We start from the raw sequence: 23,810 nt of genomic DNA on the forward strand, positions 1-23,810 counted from the left end.
GCTTATAAATCGACATTGAAGGCAGTTTTCCAAGCAAACTGAACACATGAATGCCTTCTGGAAGTGACTGCCCTACAAGGGATGACACTCATTTGGAGATAATAAGCTCTACCATGTTTCTTAAAATACTTTAATATTTTAAAGGGTCTGTGATTTTGTTGTTATGGGTACTATGTACTCTGATGTAGATTACAGTCTTTCTATTACATAATAGAAATTTTTCTTTAGTTGATGTGGCCAAAAAAATTAATCACTGGGTGGGTGGCTTACCTTCTGGCAATGAGCATCCTGATTTAGCTGGGCTGGTCTTCAGATCACTGATATATCATCTGTTACCAGGCTTATACTCAGAGCTGTTCCAGCTTGGTATAAACACTTAGCTCAAGAGTTCATCACACTGGTGTGAGCTGCGTGAACCTAAGATCCTTCTTAGATCCCCCCCCCCCCCCCCCCCCCCCCCCCCGCCAAGAATTTGTGCTGTTCCAAGCTCTGTGGTGGGTGTAGGGGAGACGAAGGAGAAAACAGCCTGGTCTCCTGGAGCTCATTTTCTTCTACTGGTTCTTACAGTCCACTGATATAATGAGGAATTGGAGCAGGACTTGAGTGGAGAATTTATTAAAAAGAACATATAAATTTCTTTATATTGACACCCTACCTCTAAACCATTTGGGTTACACAGTTTGCATGAAATTGTATCCCTGTGTGATGTTCTATTGTCTAGAAGCAGAGCTTTGAGGCATACTTTAGCACTACTTTGGAACACATCTGTGGCCTCTCAGTGTAATGTTCATGGCCTCCAATTATGCACACCAATAAGTACCCAGATAAAAATGATTAAGTATATGTTTAAGCCAAGCATTCCTTACCCACAATTCACCAAGTGACTTTTGCAGCCATGGCACCAGTCCCTCCATAAGTTCCATCTGGAGAGGTTCTAATTTTGCAATACTTTATCAGTTATGCAACAATATGTCCTATTTGGACAGTGACTTTCAAAGGGAAATTTAAAAGGCTTTATGTTAAAATTCTCTGTTTTGAATGCCACTTCCTCTGTATTCTTTAATCAGGTATCATTTTTCACTCCTTTAAGTGACACCAAATTATTTTATCTCTTGGGTTTGTGTTACAATCAAGATATCCTTCAACTCCATATTCTTCAAGCTAATTTCTGATAAAATATTTATTTTGTGCCTATTATATACTGGTCCTACCACATAATCCTCTTACCACATTTGCCCATGTCCCGCACTCATGTGATTCAGACCATTAATAACCCCTTGAATAGCTCTGTGATCGCTACTCTACATGGATTGGCTTTCCTTTCTTTTTCCTTTTTTTCCTGGAACCTGTTCCAGAGTCAACATGCATCCACCTTTCCTTCCTGTCCTTTTATTCTTTTTCCTTTTGAAATCTTAGCTCCTCCACCTCCAAACACGTTAACACATTCTTCCTGCACGTTGGCTCCTTTTGTCTTTCTGTCTAAAGCTGATGAAAACTGCTGAAGGCCTCACATGGCAGTAGCGCTTGTCTGTTTGCCACGTTGCCTTTCCAGTGATGCTCTTTCCTTCTTCGCGCTGGCCTCATTTGACTGGCATTTTTTGGATTTCACCATCTAGCACTCTATTGTGTGTTCAGGACTAGTGCACCCACTCTCTTACAGAAACCTTTGTTTTTCCCTTCCTGCCATCCATTGTGCTGAGATTCACCATGGTGAGTTCCCATCCTGTTGCAGGATTGGCTGTATTTGCATGCTGCCCACATAGGGCCTCTTTCAACCAGACACTGAACAAGTCTGATGACATTAAGGAAACACAAACCGAATGTTTGTCACATCCGTCTTCTGACAGTTTTATGCATAACATATAATATTGATCATATTGCCAAAGCTATGACTTTTCATGTTTTAAGGACTAATTTTGAGCCTTGCTGAAAGGCTTGTGTAGGAAGGAGAAACTTGCTTTCCCCTCCCTTCAATTTAAGTAGCAGCTCTAGTTGGCATGACAACCTAAGCTATTAAAAGTAAAGCATCAAGTGCTGTCTCCTCTATTTTTTAGAATGAACTAAAGCTGCTAAAGAGATTGGATTTTTGCAGTTGGCTATTAATGGCTCAGTGGTAATGCTAAGCTATACAGCTTTTTTTGAAGGGCATATGTATGCCTACTATATATAACACTTTAGATATAAAGACTAAAATGTTATTTTTATTCTTTCTATTTAAAATAATATATATTTATTTAGATAAAATCTTGGTAATATTTGACATATGTGCAGTGACTCTACTAAAGGAATGTTCATATATCACTGGATTCAAAGATGTCAATCAGTACCAAGAATTATTTAGAATATTTTTATCATCTCCTAGGATCATAGTATCAGAATATTGAGATGTGGGAGGAGCTTTAGAAGTCATTGAGTTAAACAATTTTATTTTATAAATCAATTAAAACTGAAGCCTAGAGAGATTAAAAGACTATGCCTGGGGGCAGCTAGATGGTGCAGTGGTTAAAGCGCTGGCCCTGGATTCAGGAGTACCTGAGTTCAAATCTAGCCTCAGACACTTGATACTTACTAGCTGTGTGGCCCTGGGCAAGTCACTTAACCCCCATTGCCCCGCAAAAAAAAAAAAAAAAAGACTATGCCTAACATCTTCCACGTAGTGGGTGACCGGCAGGTTTTAAACCCAGGGTCTCTGACTCCAAATCCACTTCCTTTTTACCTGTCATATTCCCTTTTTTTGGAGTTACTAAAGGTTATCTGATTCAGCCATGAGTCTGGTTTACTTATTAGTCACTCACCTGTATATGTTCAGGGTTTAAACAAAATCAGAGTGGGCCAGATGGAAATGAGGCAGTTTTTGTCTCTCCTAGCTCTTAGTTTAATACTTATTCTAATAAGTAGTTGAATAGTAGATACATTCTTTTTGGTTTTCTTTTCTTTTTTTTTTTTTCTTTCGAGCTAAGTATTTTTCTTGATAAATTCTGAACAAATTCAGGTAATGAGCGAAAGGATATAAACAGCCAAGATAAAAGGCATTTCCAAGTGGAGGCAGGGCAGCTGCACATATTACAGATTCTTAGTCCTTGTGTGGGGTACCAAGAAAGCTCACCTACCCAAAGACCTCACCTACTATCCCATTTCCTAGTGTTGTTGTTTTTTTTTTTAAAGTGAGGCATTTGGGGTTAAGTGATTTGCCCAGGGTCACGCAGCTACTAAGTGTTAAGTGTCTGAGGCCAGATTTGAACTCACGTCCTCCTGAATCCAGGACTGGTGCTCTATCCACTGTGCCACCTAGCTGCCCCCCATTTCCTAGTGTTTTAAACTCTTAGCATTATTGCTCTTCTTGATGCAATCCTCTACACACACACACACACACACACACACACACACACACACACACACACACGGAGAAGAGATTTTCTTAGGCTGGGACAGAATTTGAATAGAGATGAGTGTGAAGTGCAGGGTGGCAGAGTCGGGGTTGGGTGTTACATAGATTTAGCTTTAAATTTGTCCTAATAAAGAGCTCCCTAACAATTAAGGATAGCCACAAGTGGACTGGGTTTCTTCCAGAAGAGGAAGAATTTGAGCCCAGCTCATTTGACTCTGATTCTGTGGTTTCAGTGATATAGATCAGTTATTACTATCATTTTATAACATAAGTATTGCTGTCCTCTCCACTTTATCCTATACAACAAATGATGGAAGAGAATTTTTTTAAAGCACTGTTTTGACTGGATTATCTCTAAGGTCCTCTTATACTCTACATTCTGTGATTTTTGCAAGACTGAATGAGTCCTGGCTTAACATCAATTGATATGAAAAAGATTTAGAACTTTTAGTGCACTTGTGGGTTCAATGTAAGGTAACAGTGTAATATAGGTGTTATGAAAATGAATATTGCCTTAGACTTAAATAATAAATACAGTGTCTGGAGTAAAGATACTCATATGCTCCACTTGGTAGGCCTCATGTAGGGTATTTTGATTGTAATTGTCAAACTAGGGCAACCTGTAAGTAGTCCAACCAGAATGAAGAGGACCTTTTAATAAGAAGACTAGTTGAGGGGCAGCTAGGTGGCGCAGTGGATAGAGTACCGGCCCTGAACTCAGGGGGACCTGAGTTCAAATCCAGCCTCAGACACTTGACACTTACTAGCTGTGTGACCCTGGGCAAGTCACTTAAACCCCAATTGCCTCACCCCCCCCAAAAAAAAAGACTAATTGAAGGAACTGGAACTATTTATCCTGGAGAAAAAAAAAAAAAGATTGGCTTGGGGAAAGTGATAGTTATCATAAGACTATCATATGAAAGAAAGATTAGACCTTTTTTTTCATGGTTCCAGAGAGAAGAATTGGGACTAATAGGTGAAAGTTAATTACATCAAGGCATATTTTGGTGCTGTATAAAGAACATTCTGACAATTAAGATTGTCCAGAATGTAACCTTCACTGGAAATATTCAGATAATGTCTAGGTGACCATGTCAGAAATTTTGTATAAGAAATTCCTATATAGGGTAAGGGGTTCATCTAGATGACCAATAAGTCCCTTCTAACTCATAAGATTTTGTCATTCTTTTAATGCCATATTTACACTAGAACCTTAGAATTACAGAATTTTAGTTAGGAAGATACCTTGAAGTCATCTGGTCTCACTTCATAATCTTGGTTGTCCAGTCTCTGCCCAAATATTTCTGATGAAACTCTTGCTATAATCAGGAGCTCATTTCCATTTTTTGTGATAGTGCTATCATAGCAGCTAGGTGATGGAGTGACTAGAGTATTAGGTGTGGAGTCAGGAAGACCTGAATTTAAATTTGGACTCAGACGTTTATTTACTGTGTGACCTTGGGCAAATCATTTAACCCTGTTTGCCTCAGTTTCTTCAACTGTAAAATGAAGATAATAACAGTATTTACTCTCAGAGTTATTAAGATCAAATGAAATAGTACTTGTAAAGCACTTGGCACAGTGCCTGGCACATAGTAGTTACTATATAAGTGCTTATTCCTTTTCTTCCCTTCATTTGTCAGGAAAAACTTTCTTAAATTGGGCCTGAATTTTGCCTCTTTTATTTTATTTTTTAATTTTTTTTTAGTGAGGCAATTGGGGTTAAGTGACTTGCCCAGGGTCACACAGCTAGTAAGTATTAAGTGTCTGAGGCCGGATTTGAACTCAGGTACTCCTGACTCCAGGGCCGGTGCTCTATCCACTGCGCCATCTAGCTGCCCCAATTTTGCCTCTTTTAACTTTTACTCCCCAGTCCTAGTTGTGCATCCTAGGGCAACATAGAACTCTGTGTAGCAGCTCCTCAGGTGTTTTGAAGATATTTGTCAAATCTTCCCTTGATCTTGTTTTCTCTAGGTTAAACACATATAGTTCCTTTAGGATTTCCTCATGCGATATAGCTGCTATACCCTTCACCCTCTTTTGGGCAGGTTCTGTTTGAAATTGTATGCAAAGATAAACAGTATTATTCCAGCAGTGTTCCCAAGAACTAAGAGTAAACATAGTTGAATAGAGTGACCTTTTCCCCTTTCTGAATAATTAAAAAAATTTAAACTGAAGTAACATCAATAAAAATGAACAGTCAAATGAATAAAATTAAGATATATAAAACCAGAATTCAAATTCTAATGTATGGTCTGTGTTCCTTTCTATTCTTTTTTTTTTTTTTGTGGGGCAATGGGGGTTAAGTGACTTGCCCAGGGTCACACAGCTAGTAAGTGTCAAGTGTCTGAGGCTGGATTTGAACTCAGGTACTCCTGAATCCAAGGCCGATGCTTTATCCACTGCGCCACCTAGCTGCCCCCTTTCTATTCTTTTTAATCTGTGTACTTATATTTTGTTGGATTATTTTATGTAGCCTTAGTGTATATGTTGTTGTTTCTATTTTTGTTTCTATCTTTGTCCTCAGATGCACTCTCCCCTGCAAAAAAAAACTTTTGTTAATGGTTTATAACTTATTTTTTATCATGAATATTTTATTACTTTCCAGTTACATGTAAAGATAGCTTCCTTTTTTTAAAGATAGTTTTCAACATTTTTTATAGGATTTTTAGTTCCAAATTATAAATTCTTTAAGTGTACTAATGGATCACCTCTTTCAAGAAAGTTCTTTATAAAGGGAAGAATCTTATTGTAAAACAAATGATCACCTTTGTAAATTTTCTGTTTCATTAGCTGAGCTTTTTATATAGCCAAAGAAATAATAACTTTAAAATGTATTTTACTAGCTTTCGTTTTCACTAATTATACTTTTTCATATTGCATCATTTTGTATAACTTTTTCTGTATATCTTTGTGTGTTTTTCATAATTGCCATTTTATGTCACTATTATATTGAATTGCATTATTATACCATGATCTAGTTAGCAGTTCTCTGGTTGTTGGACATCTAAGGTTTTATCTTTAGCTGTTTACTCTTATAAAGCAATGAGCTGTGAATATTGTTGTATAGAAAGTTTTTTTCTCTTTTATTAGCATCTTTAGGATTAGTAACTATAGTGGGATCAGGCTTAGAAGGCATAATCAGTTTTGTAATTTATTGTATGTTGGCAAATGACTTTCCAAAAAGAGTGCACAAATTCTTACTTCTATCATTAGTGAGATAATGTACTTATTTCCTTAAGTCCCTAGAGCAATGCTTTTTAACAGTTTTGAAACTATTGTTACTAATATGAGCACAAGGTTATATCTCAAGTTGTTTTAGTTTGTTTTCTCTAACAATTGAAGAGAGTGAACAATTCCTTTACTAAAAATTTGTGGTTCCTCCTTCAAAAATGGTTCCAAACCACCAATTTTTCCTACTAGAAAATGGGTTCTACTCCTGTAAATTTTTGTCACTTCCTTATGGACTTTGAATGTCAGTTTTTTTCTAGTTATGAATATGGCGAAGTTTTCCCCCTCCAACTGTTCCTTTTCTTTTTATTTTGGATATGTTATGCAAAATCCACCTACTTTGTCTGCATTCATTTCTTGTAGTGTTTGATAAAAATTTTATTTCCTTCACCATGGAGATAAATACATTATTTCTCTTTTTGACAATTTAAGAAGTAAATATTTTATTCAGGGATAGAAGCTGGACCTATGATATCACCGCTACAGGGAACTCCTAGGTGAGGCAGCTCCCTCTCCCAATGCAGGACAACACTCTCTTTGCAACTTAGGGTTTTAGAGAGTTGCCCAGTGCCCTGAGAGGTTTAGTGACTTATTCTAGGTCATTCAGCCACTGTGTTGAAGGTAGGACTTGAACTGAGCTCTTCTTGACTTTGAGGGCAGTTCTTGAGCCATACTTGATTCCATATTTCCTCTGATTTTATTATATGTATATAGATATATCTTATATCTGTATACATTCTACACACACACACACACACACACACACACACACACACACACACACACACACAAATCTTTAATTAAAATTGTAGGAAAACCCAGAAAACAGTATGAAGACAGATGTGATATACATGCATGTGCAATTATTTACATACACATAGACACACTTAGCAGATCTGTTCTTTCATTGGTACAGGGTCAGTAGTGCAGTTCTTATTACATTTTGTAGTTCTAAGTATGGACCAGATCAATCAACATATTGCTATACAGTTGTCCCAACAAATTTTTTTATTGAATAGATATTCTTTTCTTCATTGTTTTGTAATTTGGGATTTGCACAGTAATTTGGTGTTTTCTCCTTTGCCTCATTGATACGTTTTTCTTTCTTTTTCTTCTTTTTTTCCCATTTAGGGCAAGACAGTTTTGATATATACGTTGATATTTGACTGTTCTCCTTTGTCAGTTTTCCCCATAGTTCCCCTTAATATTCTTGCATATTTCCTTTTCCTTATTAATTTTGTTGTTTTTAAAATATAATTTTATGAAGGCCATTCACATTTTGATTGGTATGGAACCAACTACAAATTAGTTTGGGAAATTTTGAAGTTGTTTTGTCATATTGACTTAAACTAGACATATCCATGGGGTATCCCTCCTGTTATTTATTCCTTTTTGCTCATCTTTTCATATTTGAATTTGTATAGGTCTCATGTGTGTCATGATAAATTCATTCCCAGATATTTGATATATTTCTAGATGGCCTCTAAAGTTCTTTCTACCACTCAATACTCCATAATTCTGTGTTATTTCATCTGGATACTGGGGTTTATTTTCTCATTGTTGACAAAATATTTAATATCTAATAGTTTTGCTAAGGGGTGGCTTTGGAAAGCTATTTATGATTCTTGTGGATCCAATGATTACTTTGAAATTCTGTTATGAGGCTGATTTAATACTTAGACCATACTTTTCCCCTTAAGAGCCTAGTAGATTGTTCTGTTCTCTTTGTGTGTTTTCCAAACCAATCCAATACAGAAGGCATTTATTAAATGCCTGCTATGTGTAGGATACTGTGCTATAAAGACAAAAGGAAAATACCCAACAATTTCTGCCCTTAAGGAACTTAGATTCTACTGGAGGATAAAACAGGTAGAGAAAATTATATTCATGATAATTTGAGGAGGAGGAAGAGAGTACTAACAACTCCCGGGGATTAGGAAAGGCTTGTCTTAGAAGGTTATTGAATCTTGAAGGAAGCTTGAGAATTCAAAGAGAGAGTAAGGAGAGGGGGACGCATCTGGGCAAAGGCTTAGATGGGGGTGAGAGTGCTGGGTTCAGAGAGTAGCAGGTAGGTCAGTTGGGCTGGAATGCAGAGCCCTTACAGCAAAATAATGTTATATAAGCCTGGAAAGGTAGTCTGAAGACAGACTCTGAGTGGCTTTTAAATACCAAAACTGAGTGGGTGTTGTATTTTTTGGGGGGGTGGGGAGGCAATTGGGGTTAAGTGACTTGCCCAGGGTCACACAGCTAGTAAGTGTCAAGTGTCTGAGGCCAGATTTGAACTCAGGTCCTCCTGAATCCAGGGCCGGTGCTTTATCCACTGTACCACCTAGCTGCCCTGGGTGTTGTATTTTATCCTAAAGGCAATAGCAAGCCACTGAAAGTTCTTGAGCATGGGACTGACATGGTCAGATGTGTGCTTTAGGAAGACTGTTTTGTTGGCTGTGAGATGGATGTGTGGTGGATAGACTTGTAATCCAGTGATCCTTGTATGTATGATATTGGCCTAAAAGTGACTGGGTCATCCTCTGCCACCAAAGGATCCCTGCCCTGGAAGACTGTTCAGTATTATATGAGGGGCAGCTTCTAGATGGGTCAGACCATTTCTTCTTGTTTCTGACTTCTTTATGCATGTAATTAGGCCAAATTACTTAAAGCCTAGGCCCTGCTAATATCTAGACATTCTTCAGAAGGGTGTAGAAAGGAGTTTAATTTGTAATGTTTATCTTGTGCGGAATGGTTTTTTATTTCTTTTCATTCAAAAGAAAGGTTAAAACACAAATGAATTGGGGGCAGCTGGGTGGTGCAGTGGATAAAGTACCAGCCCTGGATTCATGAGAATCTGAGTTCAAATGCAGCCCCAGACACTTGACACTTACTAGCTGTGTGACCCTCATTTGCCCCACAAAACCAAAACAAAACAAAAAAATGAATCATGCCCCCACATTGACAAAGAATTAAAACAACAATGACAACAACAACAGTTGCTTACATTTCTATACCACCTACTATATTCCAGGCACTGTGCTAAGTGCTTTACAAATATTATTGCAGTTGATCCTCACAACAACCCTGTGAGGTAAGTGCAGTTCTTATCCTCATTTTACAGATGAGGAAACAGGCAAGCAGAGGTTAATTTGACTCACCAAGTGTCATAAAGATAGTGAGTATCTGAGACCAGATTTGAACTGGGATCTTCGTGACTCCAGACCCAGCTCTCTATCCACTGTGCCACCTCATTGTTCCTCTCTCCTGGGAGAGAGATACTTCAAACATTAAAGCACAAGAGGTATGAGTGAAAGTACAGCCAGTAGGGCACAGCTAGGTGGCGCAGTGGATAAAGCACTGGCCCTGGTTTCAGGAAGACCTGAGTTCAAATCCAGCCTCAGACACTTGACACTTACTAGTTGTATGACCTTGGGTAAGTCATTTAACCCTCATTATTTCCCCCCCCCCCACACACACACACAAAGAAAGAAAGAAAGAAAGTACAGCCAGTAGTGGAAAGAATAGCCAGGGAATCTATGTCAACAGGAATGAGCCAGCTCTCAGTCTGGAGGGATTTTTAAGTATGGAAGAGGTTTAAGATGAAATCTAATTTCTTGCCTATGGACAGGCATTTTGGAGAGCACACTGGAAGAGTTGGGTAGATTTAGAGGAGGGGCTAGGTTGAACGGCATAGGAATAAGGGATCAGGTAGTGGGGGATGGAGATTATGTTTTGAATGATGACAACTGGGAATTCAGTATCACTGGGAAGGTGTGGGTATGATGGTATGTTAATAAATTAGGAAATGAGTTTAAGTAGGTTATCATTGTCCATGGTGGTAGAGCAGAAGGGAAGCCGTGCCAATCTGGGCATCCTGGAATTGAAGCAAATTTAGGCTTGATGTAAGGAAAAACTTTCTAAAAATTAAAATTATTCATAAATAGCATTTGCTGCCAGTGGAGGTGATGGGTTCATTATCACTGGAAGTTTTCTAAGAGGAATCTTTATGCTACTGAGTAGATTCTCTTCAGATATGGATTAAACTAGATAGATGTCTTCTGAGACATCTTTTCACTTTGAGGAACTGACATTCTGTATGGACTTGGCGGTGTCTTCTGCAGAAATTGTTTCTAAAACTACAAATATTCCCATCTTATATTTTCATAAATTAAAACTTCAGCATATGAATAGACAACTTGGACCCATTCTCTTTATTGAAGAGGAAGGTGTTGGAGGAAATACACAAGTGAATGTGGCATTTTTTAATACAATCCTGAAACGGGGCAGCTAGGTGGCGCAGTGGATAGAGCACTAGCCCTGGATTCAGGAGGAACCTGAGTTCAAATCTGGGCTCAGTCACTTATCACTTACTAGCTGTGTGACCCTGGGCAAGTCACTTAACCCCAGTTACCCTGCGCCCCCAAAATAAAAATACAATCCTGAAACTCAGACAGAGTTCTGGTGGTGTTCTCTGTCTCCTTTCAATAACCTGAAAAAAGACTGCTTTATTTCTTATAGTTCTACAAAACTTGCCAACTGTAAACTTTTTTATGGGGTGGCGGGGGGGGGGGGTGCTACAAGGTTCTTGTCAAGTAAATTTGGGGGGAGCTATTTGCATTTGTTTCTTTATAGAAGTCTAAAGAAGTTTCTTTATTCGATAATCAAATGACAAGAATTTCACTGGACAGTCAAGGGACCTGAGTTTTAGTCCCATTACTGTCACTAACAATCTAGACCTTACAGGGGTTACTTCAGTTTCTTCATCTATGAAATGAGGAGTTGAGGGCTGGATTAGTGGTTTCAAAGTGGCATCTGAATTCCCCTGGGGTCTTTAAGGTCAGAATTATTTCCATGCTAATACTGAGACATTTTTTTGCCTATTAAAGTACTCCTTCTTACATATCTGTGTGAGACCAGATTTTCTTCATATACTTCAACCAAAACAACATATTGCAGCAGATTAAATACAGAAGCAGATAGGAGAATCCAGCTGTCTTTTATTAAGCTAGGCATTAAAGAGAGCTGCAAAAATATGTAAAACAATGCCAATCTTTTCACTAATTTTTTGTTTTGGAAATGATAGTTCTTTTTCATAAAATATGTTATTTGTGTTAACATGTAATGGGTTCATTTTATCCCTCTTAAGGAAATGATCTGTTAGTCCATGTAGTTACATAATGAAGATAGTTTGTTGTTAGTAGTGATAAGTTTTAACTAAACTCCATCAATCTCAATTTTTTCCCCTTTGTGTCTGAGGAGAAGTCTTATCCCTGAATTCAGAAAAGAGAACTTGACTGTTACTAGTTCATATAATTGGGTTTTGTATGCCAGGAAGGTAATTGCTAAATCAGTTTTTTACATCAGAACGGCTTCCCATTCTAGGACCTCCTGAATCTGATGTAGTTTATACAAGCCAAAAGAATAAATTGCAAGCGAATTAGTTTCTTGTTATAAAAAGCAAACAGATTTTTTTTTTCAAAGTGACATTCTGACCACTACTCAAGTGATTAAGTACTAATTAAAGTCTTAATTATTGCTTTTTGGGGACTCTACTGAATAATTATGGTATTAATGTGTGATTTAAAGATGTGACAGTGGTCTAATTGCAAATAATAGATTTCTCTTTCATGTTAGAAATAATCCTGCTTTCCCCATGTTACCTAATTTGTCTTCTATTCATTGATTCCTCCTAAATCAATACTTGCGATTCTGATTGTTTCACCCCTATTCAACTCTTCTGTTTCCATTTCAGTGGCTGACACCTGAAACTGAAATGTCTTAGATAACTGAGTTTGTTGTGTTCTTCCCTAAGCAAGTACTCCTAAATTGACCTTTATCATTGGTAGAACCACTGATTTCTTGTTTCCCTAAACTTATCAAGTTAAAATTACTTGACTCTTCTGACCATTATCTTCCCATATCTAATCCAGTGTGTACTACTGATTCTTCCTCCACTATTTATCAGATCTACCTGTTCTTTCCATTCCTGTAGCTGATGACTTCTCTTAGTTTTTATCATCCCATACCTAGATTATTAAAACAACTTCACACCAAGTACAGTGTTGCTGACAGCATTCTGAGGTACTCACAGTAGATCAGATTGTACTGGGTAAAGCTGTTCATGGACAGATTTCTTGGGATCCCAAAGCTTTCAGCCTTATTTGCATCCACATTGCTTTATCATAGTGTTTTATTCTAAGTAATATGGAATCCTATCCTGATAAGCTCTTCAATTTTTAAGTCTCAATTTTCTATGCCCGTGAACTTTTTTTGCGGGGTGTGTGGGGAAATGAGGGTTAAGTGACTTGCCCAAGGTCACACAGCTAGTAAGTGTCAAATAGGAACTTTTCTTAGATGTACATGTCAGGCCAGAAAGAAAACTTGGGTTTCCTGCTGATTCTATGGGAATGGGAGCTTATAAGTCTAGCTTATATCTTATGAAAATTATAATACTTGGCATTTATGTAACATCTTAAGGGTTGCAAATCACTTTACATATATTGTTCAATTTAAATATCACAATATCTTAAAAGGTGATATTTTTCTATTTGCAAAATGAAGTCATTTGCAGAGTTCACACAGTTACTAAGTGGCAAAGCTAAGATTCAAGCCCAGCTATTCAGATTCTTAGTCCACTCAGTATACTACACCTAGAACGTAGGAATATCCTCCATTTCACACCCACCCCACTTTCCTTATGTTTCAGGGTCAGCGACAAAACAAGAATAGGAGAAAAAAACCTCAACAATCCTTATAGGAGTTTAGCCCAAAGGTCATATTGGGAATTTGGAAAGCCGAGGATCTTATAAAACACAAGTGCAGAATCAAATAAGTTGAACTAAAATGATTATCCAATTAATACTAAATTTATTTCTTGCCTGTTTACTTACTGATAATTCGTTTTGAGTTACTTTGTTAAATAGTAAGGGTTTAAAAGTTTGATTTCTCATTTTACATATTTATTTGATTAGTTGCCTCTGCTGATCTCAATGTCTGACATCTCTCTGCTCTAAACTGTCCTACATAAAAAACCTCTTAATGGTTGCCATGGCTAAAGAATCCGTCACTGGGAGGCTGGCCTCCTGGTGAGAAACCTCTCTCCATACTAGCTGAGCTGATTTTTAGACAGAAGGCTCAACCTGTCCCTTGGACTGTGCTTGAAGCCTTTCCAGAACAATAGGAGCTGTTGGGGCTTATGCCTTGCTGGCTGGCACAGCCCACAGGTGAGCCAGGCCTACCTCCCTGCCATAGCAAGGCATCAGTAGGATTTTGTGGAGTAATGCATAGAGCTCCTGTAATCATTTTATAAGTCTGCTTTTATTTTATTACATTAATGATATTATTTGTATATCATTTTATATTGTTACATATAATAAAAATATATTATTTTTATAACATCATTTTATATTGTTATATATAATACACATATATTATTATTTTAGAATATTTTCTATCATTATATGTCTGCTTTTATTATATTATCTGATTTTATTAATGAGTTAATTAGCAAACACTTAATAAATACCAGCTACATGCCTTAACACTGTGTGCTAAGTTCTGGGAATAAATCATATCCTTTCAAGAAAATACAGTGTCTATTTTCTTTCTTGTCCAACCTTCACAACTTCCTTTGTGCTTGCAGGTTTCATTCCTTTGACATCCAGTCAAACCCTTTTTTGACCAACATAGTTTATTGATATGTTGAATCTAGTCTTCCTTAATTATTCCATATTTATAACTCTCACTCACCAAATACTTATTGTCCTGTCCTTCCACATAGCTGTACCTTTGACCACAGTGGCCCTATCTATGCCTAGAATGTTTTCCTGTGCCTCACCATTAAAAATCTTCCCTTCCTTCAGGTCCATTTTGGGTACTGTTCCCTTACTCATGATTATGGGCTCTCCTGATGAGAGAGAGACTCAGGTTGATGCTTTTCTGTCATCTTGGGAGTCAACCTGTCCTGGCGCTACTGCTCATCATAGGCTTATTCCTGTACCCGTCTCAGAAAGACCAGCCTTGATTCCTGACTTTGACCTACCATCTGTGGACAGATGTGGTTATTTCATGTGGGGAACAAGAACATGGATGGATGGGACAAACTCCTTGGGTCTTAGATGCTGTGGACAGGGACCACAGGTTTAAAATGATACAGGAGTTACTGTTTTTCTCAGCTCTGTTTCATAGACGAGATGAGCCAGACTCAGGATCCCTAACATTAGGAGAGATGCCAATGATTGTCATAAATAGCTCTGGGCTGCCTTCACTCCCTCCTAGTAAAGGACACCTGAGTTCAAATCTGGCATCAGACACTTATTAGCTGTGTGACCCCAGGCAAGTCACTTAACCTCTTAGATGCCTCAGTTTCCTTATCTGTATCAAGGGATTAATAATAGCACCTACCTCTCGGGGTTGTTGTGGGGATCAAAGGTGATCACAGATATCAAGTATTTTGTGAACCTTAAAGTGTTATATAACTTTTATTTTTATTATTATTATTGACAATAATGATGATAATAATAACAATGATAATAAGACTAGCTTCCCATTTCCTTTACTCTATTATATTAGTAGAGGTGTTTAGCCACCTCCTATAGCTGCACTTGTGCTAGGACATCTTGAGTTTGGCCCAGACACCTTCTTTGAGCGAGCCTGTTTCTCTTGATGTCCATTATCTTGGTTCATGATGCCTTTGTTACTCTACCCCCTTTCCCCTAGGCTGTGCCTAGAGCAGCTTTGTTACTGCTCTCTATGACTGGACCCAAATGTGTCTGATACTGCCACAGATGATAAAGTCCTGGGTTTCTCCCTCTTCTGCTATTGCTTATTCAGGGCTATTGGCATCACCTCCTCTGTTAAGTCTTCCCTGGGCTCCCTTGACTGGAAGCTGTCTTTCCTTCCTTGAATCTCTCATACTTTTTTTTTTTAAGGGACTTTGCTTTACTTTTATAATTGAATATATATTCTAATTTGTCTTCTAGCCTGCTCCCCCTAATTTTAAAAGCCTTGGATGTAGAATTGTACTCCATTAATTTTGCCTAATACAGTGTCTAGTGTGTGATAGGCACTCAGAAGGAATAGGCATTGTGCCTGGAGGTATTTAGGAATTCTAGGGATTTGTACTTGATTCTGTATTGTTTAACCTGTGACTTGGAAAAAAGTTTATTTTTTATTGAGCAGCTAGATGGCGCAGTGGTTAAAGCACCAGCCCTGGATTCAGGACTACCTGAGTTCAAATGCGGCCTCAGACACTTGACACTTACTAGCTGTGTGACCGTGGGCAAGTCACTTAACCCCCATTGCCTTAAAAAAAAAAAAAAGTATTTTATTATTTTGTAGTTACATGTGGAGATAGTTTTCAACATTTGTTTTTATGAGTTTTCCAGTTCCAAATTTTTCTCCCTCCTTCCCTCCCTGAGATAGCAAGCAATCTGATATAGGTTATATATGTACAATTACATTAAACATATTTCTGCATTAGTCATACTGTGAAAGAAGAATCAGAACAAAAGAGAAAAACCTCAAAAAAGCAAACCAAAAGAAGTAGAAACAGTAAGGTTCAATCTGCATCTAGAGTCCACAGTTCTTTTTTCTGGGCTTGGAGATCATTTTCCATCATGAGTCCTTTGGAATTATCTTGGACCATTGTATTGCTGAGAAGAGTCAGGTCTATTGGATAAAAGTTTAGATCATAGGCTCATCAGATTTGTGGATGACACAAAGGTGGGGGGAGAGAGCTGTCATTCAGCACACTGGATGAGAGTCAGGATCCAAAAGGATTTTTGTGAGCCTAGAGCATTAGGCTCAGTCTAACAATATGATTTTCAGTAGGGATAAATGTAAAGTCTTTCATTTGGGTATAAAAATTAAATCCTACCAATAAAATGGGGGAGGCATGGGTAGACAGCAGTTATTCTGATAAAGATCTTGCTGGGATTGTAAGGTCAAGAAGAATTAGAGTAACTGGACAGTTAAAAAAAACAAAAGCCACTGCTGCCTTTGACTGCATTAGGAAGGGGTATAATGATCATAGGGATTGATAGTCCTGCTGTAATCTGTCCCCGTCAAACCTCACGTTTTACATATTCAGTTTGGGATGCAATAGTTAAAGAAGGACATTGATAAACTGCTGTCCAGAGGAGAGTAATCAGGACTGTACAGGACCTTGAAGGAACCGGCATGTTTAGGTTAGAGAAAAGACGCTGCGTTGGGGAAGGGAATCAGAACTGCTGTGTTCAGGTTTTTGAAAGATTGTCACAGAGAGAAAGGATTGGGCTTGTTCCGTTTGGCCCCAGAGGGCAGAACCGGGAACAACGGGCAGAAATTGCAATGAAGCCAGTTTAGGCTTGGTGTTGGGAAACCACTTCTGAACAATTAGAGCCGTCCAAAAGTAGAAGGACTTGTCCAAGGTGGGGCTGGGTTTCCCTTCCTTGGAGGTCTTCAGGCAGAGGCTAGACAGCCACTTGTCATGGGTGTTATGTAATAGGTTTGCTCTGTGTATTGGTTAGACTGTATACCTGTTGAGGTCCCTCCAGCCAACAAATTCCATGGTTTTTTGATTGATTGGAATAGGGAAACCCTAGGTGAGGACTCTCTACTGAAATAAATAGGCATCTCTGTTGCAGTTTGGTATCTTAGAGAGTTTTCTAGAGAAACATTGAGAGATTGGGACTTGCTCAGGGTTACGTAGCCACTCTGTGTTAGAGATGGGACTGAGTATATGTTTTAAATCGATTTTATTTATGTGCTAAATGTTTATGTGTGTTTGTGTTCTTTTCCCCAACTAAATGATACATTTTTTTGGAGGGTGTGGAACAAGGCTTGTCTCTGGTCCTTTCTGTGCTATGCCTAAATTAAACACTTGGCAAATTTTGTTTTACTGACTTTTAGCTCTTAGAATAAAAGGAAATATGTGTGCACACTTATTTTTAGCATCTAGTTTTTTTTTTTCCAGAACAGACTGTTTCCATGACTGCTTTCCTTTAGTTTATAAGGAAAATAGTTGATATGTATTGCTCAAACTAGTGAAAAGAGGAAGCAAAAACATAAAACATATATATATATATATGTATATAAACAAATATATATTTGTCATTTAGTGGATATATAACAATTATCTTAGAGTTAAGGTTAGATTAAGACTGATCTATATACTTATATATCTATACACATACATACATATTTATTTATTTATCCCCCCCCCTCCAAAATGGCTTTCCTTTCCAGTCTTCCAGTTTCTATCATGGGCTTCACCGTTTTTGATTCCCTTCCTATCCACAAATCAGTTTCCAAGTTGTTTTCTATTCTTCATCTCTATTTTGCCCCACCCCCTTTTCCTGATTCCATTGTCACTATACTAGTCCAAACTCTTGTCACTTCATACCCTGATCATTCTTCTGTCCTATCTTCATACAGATTATTCCACACATTTGCCTATTTTCTACATGTCTCTACTATTACAGAACCTGTTAATAATGGCCAAATCTGAACTCTCTAGCCTGCATTCAAAGCCTTCCATTGACTGTCTTCTTTTTTTGTTTTTGTTTTTGTTTTGTTTTGTTTTTGTTTTTATTGGTGAGGCAATTGGGGTTAAGTGACTTGCCCCGGGTCACACAGCTAGTAAGTGTTAAGTGTCTGAGGCCGGATTTGAACTCAGGTCCTCCTGACTCCAGGGCCAGTGCTTTATCCACTGCGCCACCTAGCTTCCCTGACTGTCTTCTTTATCCATCCACATATATTCTTACTTCTTCCTGATGTGCACTCTCTGCTTGAGTTAGATTCAGTTTTTGGTTTTTGCAGAATTTATTCTTGCCTCTGTGCATTTGTTCATTCTCTTTCCCTATTTCCTGCTCTCCCTGTTTCCATACTAATAGATATAAATGTAGACATCTTACACATGGTTTCAAAAAATCAACTTCACAAGTACAAGATGGGACTAGAAATCAGTTTATCTGGAAAAGAGGTTGTTGTTTTCATAAACTACAGTATTGAAGACAAGAAAATGAATTTCTTAGGCTGCATTGAAGGCTGCAGAATGTCTCAGTAAGCAGATGCTAGTCCTGCCTTTGACCGACCACATCTGGGTTTATTCCTAGGCAGCACATCTCAGGAAGGACATTGGTAAGCTGGGGACCTCTAGAAGAGGGTAAGCCTCATAGTGAAGACTTGAGTTCATGCAAGGATTAGTTGAAGGAACTGAGTATGATTATCCTGGAGAAGAGACGTTTTAGGAGGGACACGATAGCTGTTTTCACGTATTTGAAGGCTTCTCATTTGAAAGACATTAAGCTTTTTCTTGTTACCTCCAGAAGACAGAACTAGGAGCAGTGTGTGGGAAATGAAGGCTTGATAAGAGAAAAATGCTTTCTCAGAATTTGAATTATCTAGAGATGGAATAAGCAACCTGGGAAGGCGATAGGCCATTGGGGGATAGCAAGCAAAAGTCGATGACCACTTGTCTAGTATGTATTAGAGGACATTTTTTTTTTCAAGTTTGTGTTGGATCAGATGACCATCGAGGTATCTCTTGGGGCTTCTTTGATTTTCCCATCTTTTTACAACTGAGCACAAGATGCCTCTTCCAAGGCTCACAATGATCTTCTCATAATATCAAGTCCACAATGATTTTTCTCTTTCATCAATTTTCTTAGCAGCTTTCTCTCTCTTTTTTTCAAAGTCTAGTTTTTAAAGTTAGATTTTATGTTCTTTTAGTGAAAAAGCCCATTTAATTTCTGAAAGACTGAGATAGTGCTGAGATATTAAATTGATTAGGGTCTGTTTTCATAGTATACCATCCAGTATTTACAGAAGTTTCACATTGAAGTTAATCAGTCATTTATTAAATATGTCCTATGTATCAGGCACTTTGGTAGGTGTTGGAAGTTCTATGACTAAAACAATCCCTACCTGCTTGGAGTCTATACATTATAGCAGGCAAGAAAACAAGTACCCCTATATGTATAGACAGAATAGATTGTTGTTCATTCAGTCTGTGACCCTGTGAACCTCTTCCTGTGTTTGTGTGTGTGTGTGTGTGTGTGTGTGTGTGTGTGTTTCAGAGATACTGGAGTGCTTTGCTATTTCCTTCTCCAGTACAGAATGAATAGAAGAGTATCAATACCAGGTAGTTTGAGAGGGAGAACACTAACAGGCTAGGGGACTTTGTCTTGAAGAACAAGGAGGGCTTCTGTAATTTGGAAGTGAGGGGAAAGAGCCGCTGCAGAAGCTCAGAGATATGACATGGAGTGTCATGTCCAGCAAGACTGGAGAGATAGGTTGAGGTCAGGTTGTGATGGATTTGGTAAGCTAAACTATAGAGTTTCTCTTTCATCCTAGAGACAATAAGGGGCCACTGTTGTTGGTTGAGTTTGGGAAGTCACATTGTTTTATCTACACTTAAGGAAAATAACTTCAGCCATGGCATGGAGGCTGGACCAAAGTAAGGAGGCAAGTGAGACAAAGAGACCACTCTGGCTTTTGCAGTAAGCTAGGCAAGAAGTGATATGGACCTTATGGAAGGTCATGGCTAAATTGAGAGAAAAGGTCAGTTGCTGGATTTTGTGTAGGTGTAAATGACAGGAGGTGGCAACTGATTAGTGATTGGGTGGAGTTAAGGATAATGTCAAGGTTAAGAACCTTGGAGAGCAGAAGAATCGTGTCTTTGGGAGAAATAAAGTTTGGAAGAGGAGTGGGTTTTTGGGTAAAGATAATGAGTTCTATTTTGGACATGCTGATGTTTAGGATGGCTCAGTGACATCCTGTTTTACATACTCAGGAGGCAAGTGGTGTTGTGAGCTCAGGGGATGATGAAATTACTAAAGAGAGTATAGTAAGACAAGAATAGGGGGCCAGGACAGAGCCTTAGGGAATACCCGCAGTGAGGGGACATTATATGGGTGATGAACCAGCAAAGGAGACTAAGAAATAGCAGTTCAACCAATAGCAGAAGAATTAGAAGAGATTGCATGAAACCCAAAGAAAAGAGAGTATCCTGGAGGAGAGAGTGGCTGGCATTACCAGATGTAGAAGATAAGTTGAATGTGATGAAGCCTGAGAAAGTAACATCAGGTCTGGCAATGAAGGGATCAGTGGTAACTTTGGAGGGAGCAGTTTCACTGGAGTGATGAGGTATGAAGCCAAATTGCAAAGGCTTGAGGAGGGAAAGGAGACCTGGAGGTAGCTGGTGTAAGTAGCATATATTTAACAAGAATAAAAACAATTGCTTTTATATAGTGCTTGATACTTTGTAAAGTGCTTTTCTTACAACCTGCCAAATATGAGAAATATGCCAAGATGAGAAGTGCCAAATACCATCATCTCTGTAACTGAAAAGTGGAGTGACTTACCTAATAAATAATAGGTTAGGAACTTGAACTAGGGCTTTCTGACTCCACGGCTCTGGCTTTTTTCTTTGTAGGAAACTGTTTTTCCTAATGCAACAATACCAAATGCTTTTTGGCTGATTTGTTTATGTATAACTTTTTTTTTTAAGCCAGGCCTTTGATTGTTTTGGTTTTGGGGGGAAATTACTAGTAAGGAAACTTCTACCAATGCCAATCAGCACATGGCCTACAAATTATTGTCTCAGACAGTTGTATGGGTGTCCTTCCCTGTCCCCACTCCCCGATCCCCACCCCCAAGTTAATTGACTTGCCCAGGCTGATATCACTAATTTGTGTCAGAGGCCATAAACCACAGTCCTGGTTTTCCTGGCAATAGGCAGTTCTCAAGTTAATTAGGGTCTGTTTTCATAGTATACCATCCAGTATTTACAGAAGTTTCAGAATATAAGCATGATTCTCCTATGGAGTGTTCTGGACACTCTTCCTAGAGGTGCATTTTTAAAACTTTGAAACTGGGGGCAGCTAGGTGGCTCAGTGGATAAAGTACTGGCCTTGGATTCAGGAGGACCTGAGTTCAAATCCAGCCTCAGACACTTGATACTTACTAGCTGTGTGATCCTGGGCAAGTCACTTAACCCTCATTGCCCTGGGGCGGGGGTGGTGGTGGTGGAGAGAAACAACTTTGAAACTAGTTCATCATCTCTACATTCATAATTTATGATTTGTTTATATTTTTTCATCTTTTCAAACTAGTGTTTAGAAAGAGCTATGAAGTTTGCATTTGAAGAGTTCCACCTCTGGTACCAGTTTGCGTTGTCATTGATGGCTGCAGGAAAAGTGAGTTTCCCTCTTGTATGTGCAGTTCTCATTATCAGCGGCTAATGCTGGGGAATTTGTGGCCAGACATGAAATGACGTCTTATGGAAGTCAAAAGCAAATGTTGGGAGTGATATTTAAGGTAACAGTCGAAGCAATTGGACTAGCCTGTTTTGCTTATCTGTGGGAACACAGAATCATGTTACGTAGAGGATAATCCTCTGGAATGGGCCTTTTCCTAGCCATTTGAGCAGTCAAAGCTTGAGAGCAAGATTTGAGCATTGAACACAAACCAAACACTCCTGCTAGGGAAGTAGATTGAGGGTAAACTTTCTGGAAGAGAAAACCCAATTGACTGTTTCATTCTGACCCGTTCTACCTTTGTTCTGTGAGTCATAAGGTCTGAAGTAGAAGATTGCTTGGGTATTGAAGGGGAAATTAGCCAAAAACATTGTATAGTAAGTGATAAATGAGAAGTTTCATTTTTCTCCCATAAATATAAACTTAGTTCTTTGTTCAGTTCTTATCTTATTATAAGGAATGATGTGTATGTTGAGAAAAACCGAAATAATTCCAGTGAAGATTCCCTCTCATCTCAACTGTTGTTACTAGATGAATGATTGTTCTCCCAGACTCCTGTCAGAAGCTTGCAGTGCCTTGCATTTATTTCTTAGATGTAGTAAAATTTTGGGGTGGGGGTGGGGGAAGAGATAGTGATGGAGGAGAGTCTCTGCAGGGATTGCTTATTTGTTTGATCAGAAATTAAAATTATAATCAGGAAGCATTTTATTAAATGTACATTCCCCCCCCCCCAATTTGTTTCATGTCTTTGTCACAAATTTCACAATTGAGTTTCACAGAAATATTCTTCTTTTGTCAAGTCTGCTCGTGCTGTGAAGGTTCTGAAAGAATGTATCCGCCTGAAACCTGATGATGCTACCATTCCTCTCCTGGCAGCAAAGTTGTGTATGGGTTCCCTTCATTGGGTAAGTCAGTTAGTACTTTAAAATCCTCATTGGCTTTAAAGATTATTTAAAAGTGTTATTTTATAGTTACAGGAACATTAGTTAAAAAAATATTGTAGCTGTGGAGTATTAGAACTGTTGCCCAGATGTTGTCTCACTTTTTGCAATGTACTTAAAAGTATCCTGTAAGTAAACATTTTACACATTGATTCAGGTTTTAAATACACTTAGTGTTTAAAGGAATCCTTTGGTGACTACTTGTTAACAAGTGAACCATCCTCATTTACTTGTGGTACACATCTGGATGTTCACTTCCTGGATTGTGTGTGAAGCATGCTGAATGTGTTTATAAAAATAGGTTCTACCTCTTTCCTACATCATTTTTCCCTTTTATTTCAGTTCAGCAAACATTTATTAAATGCAAAGTCTGTGCATTGATATTCTTCATATGTTTATTGAATTATGTTTAGGTTCAGTGAGGGTGTGTGAATTTCTAAAATTCAGTCCTTTAAATAGAAACAGAAAATTCATGTGCTAATTGTAGAGGTTCCTAATTATAGATGTCAGGTTCATATCTGGTTGAGTGAGTAATTTTTTCATCTCAAAAATCATTGGTAAGAATTTGCTCAAAGGGAGATTTTTACCACATTGTTAATTCCTATTGATTTTTCATTGTAGATAGAAATAGAAAGATAAACATAATGGAAAACTAATCTGAGCAATTTAAATTCTGACTGGTTAGATATAGAAAAAGAACATATTTTCAAAGACAAAACATTTACCAGAAAAGCGTAGCTTCCAGGAAGTGTGTTACTTTCTGAGATATAAGATTTTGACCCTTAGAGCTGACTTTATCTGCCCAAGGAATAATGGATATAGGTAGGTCCCACAGAGAACAAGAGAAGAAATGCAATCAATGTAAATACATTTTTGAGTTTTAGACTCAATTTGAGTATGAAAATTCAGATTTACAGAGGAAATTATTGTACTGCCTTCCAGAAATGTTGTCATTGTTTTTTCCTAATTAAAAAAAAGCACTTTGAATTCCTGTGTATTTACACTATTTAAATTTTTGTATAT

General features: G+C 38.1%; 1 protein-coding gene across 1 annotated transcript in view; it reads left to right on the forward strand.

Moving 5' to 3' along the window:
* TTC7B (tetratricopeptide repeat domain 7B) overlaps nt 1-23,810 on the forward strand; it is a 334,803-nt gene that overhangs the window by 151,525 nt on the left and 159,468 nt on the right. The window contains 2 exon segments of the mRNA XM_043985520.1: nt 21,703-21,786; nt 22,647-22,751. Of these exon segments, the coding sequence (XP_043841455.1) occupies nt 21,703-21,786; nt 22,647-22,751 (189 nt within the window).

This window comes from Dromiciops gliroides, chromosome 2 (assembly GCF_019393635.1).
Source record: "Dromiciops gliroides isolate mDroGli1 chromosome 2, mDroGli1.pri, whole genome shotgun sequence".
Classification (NCBI taxonomy): domain Eukaryota; kingdom Metazoa; phylum Chordata; class Mammalia; order Microbiotheria; family Microbiotheriidae; genus Dromiciops; species Dromiciops gliroides.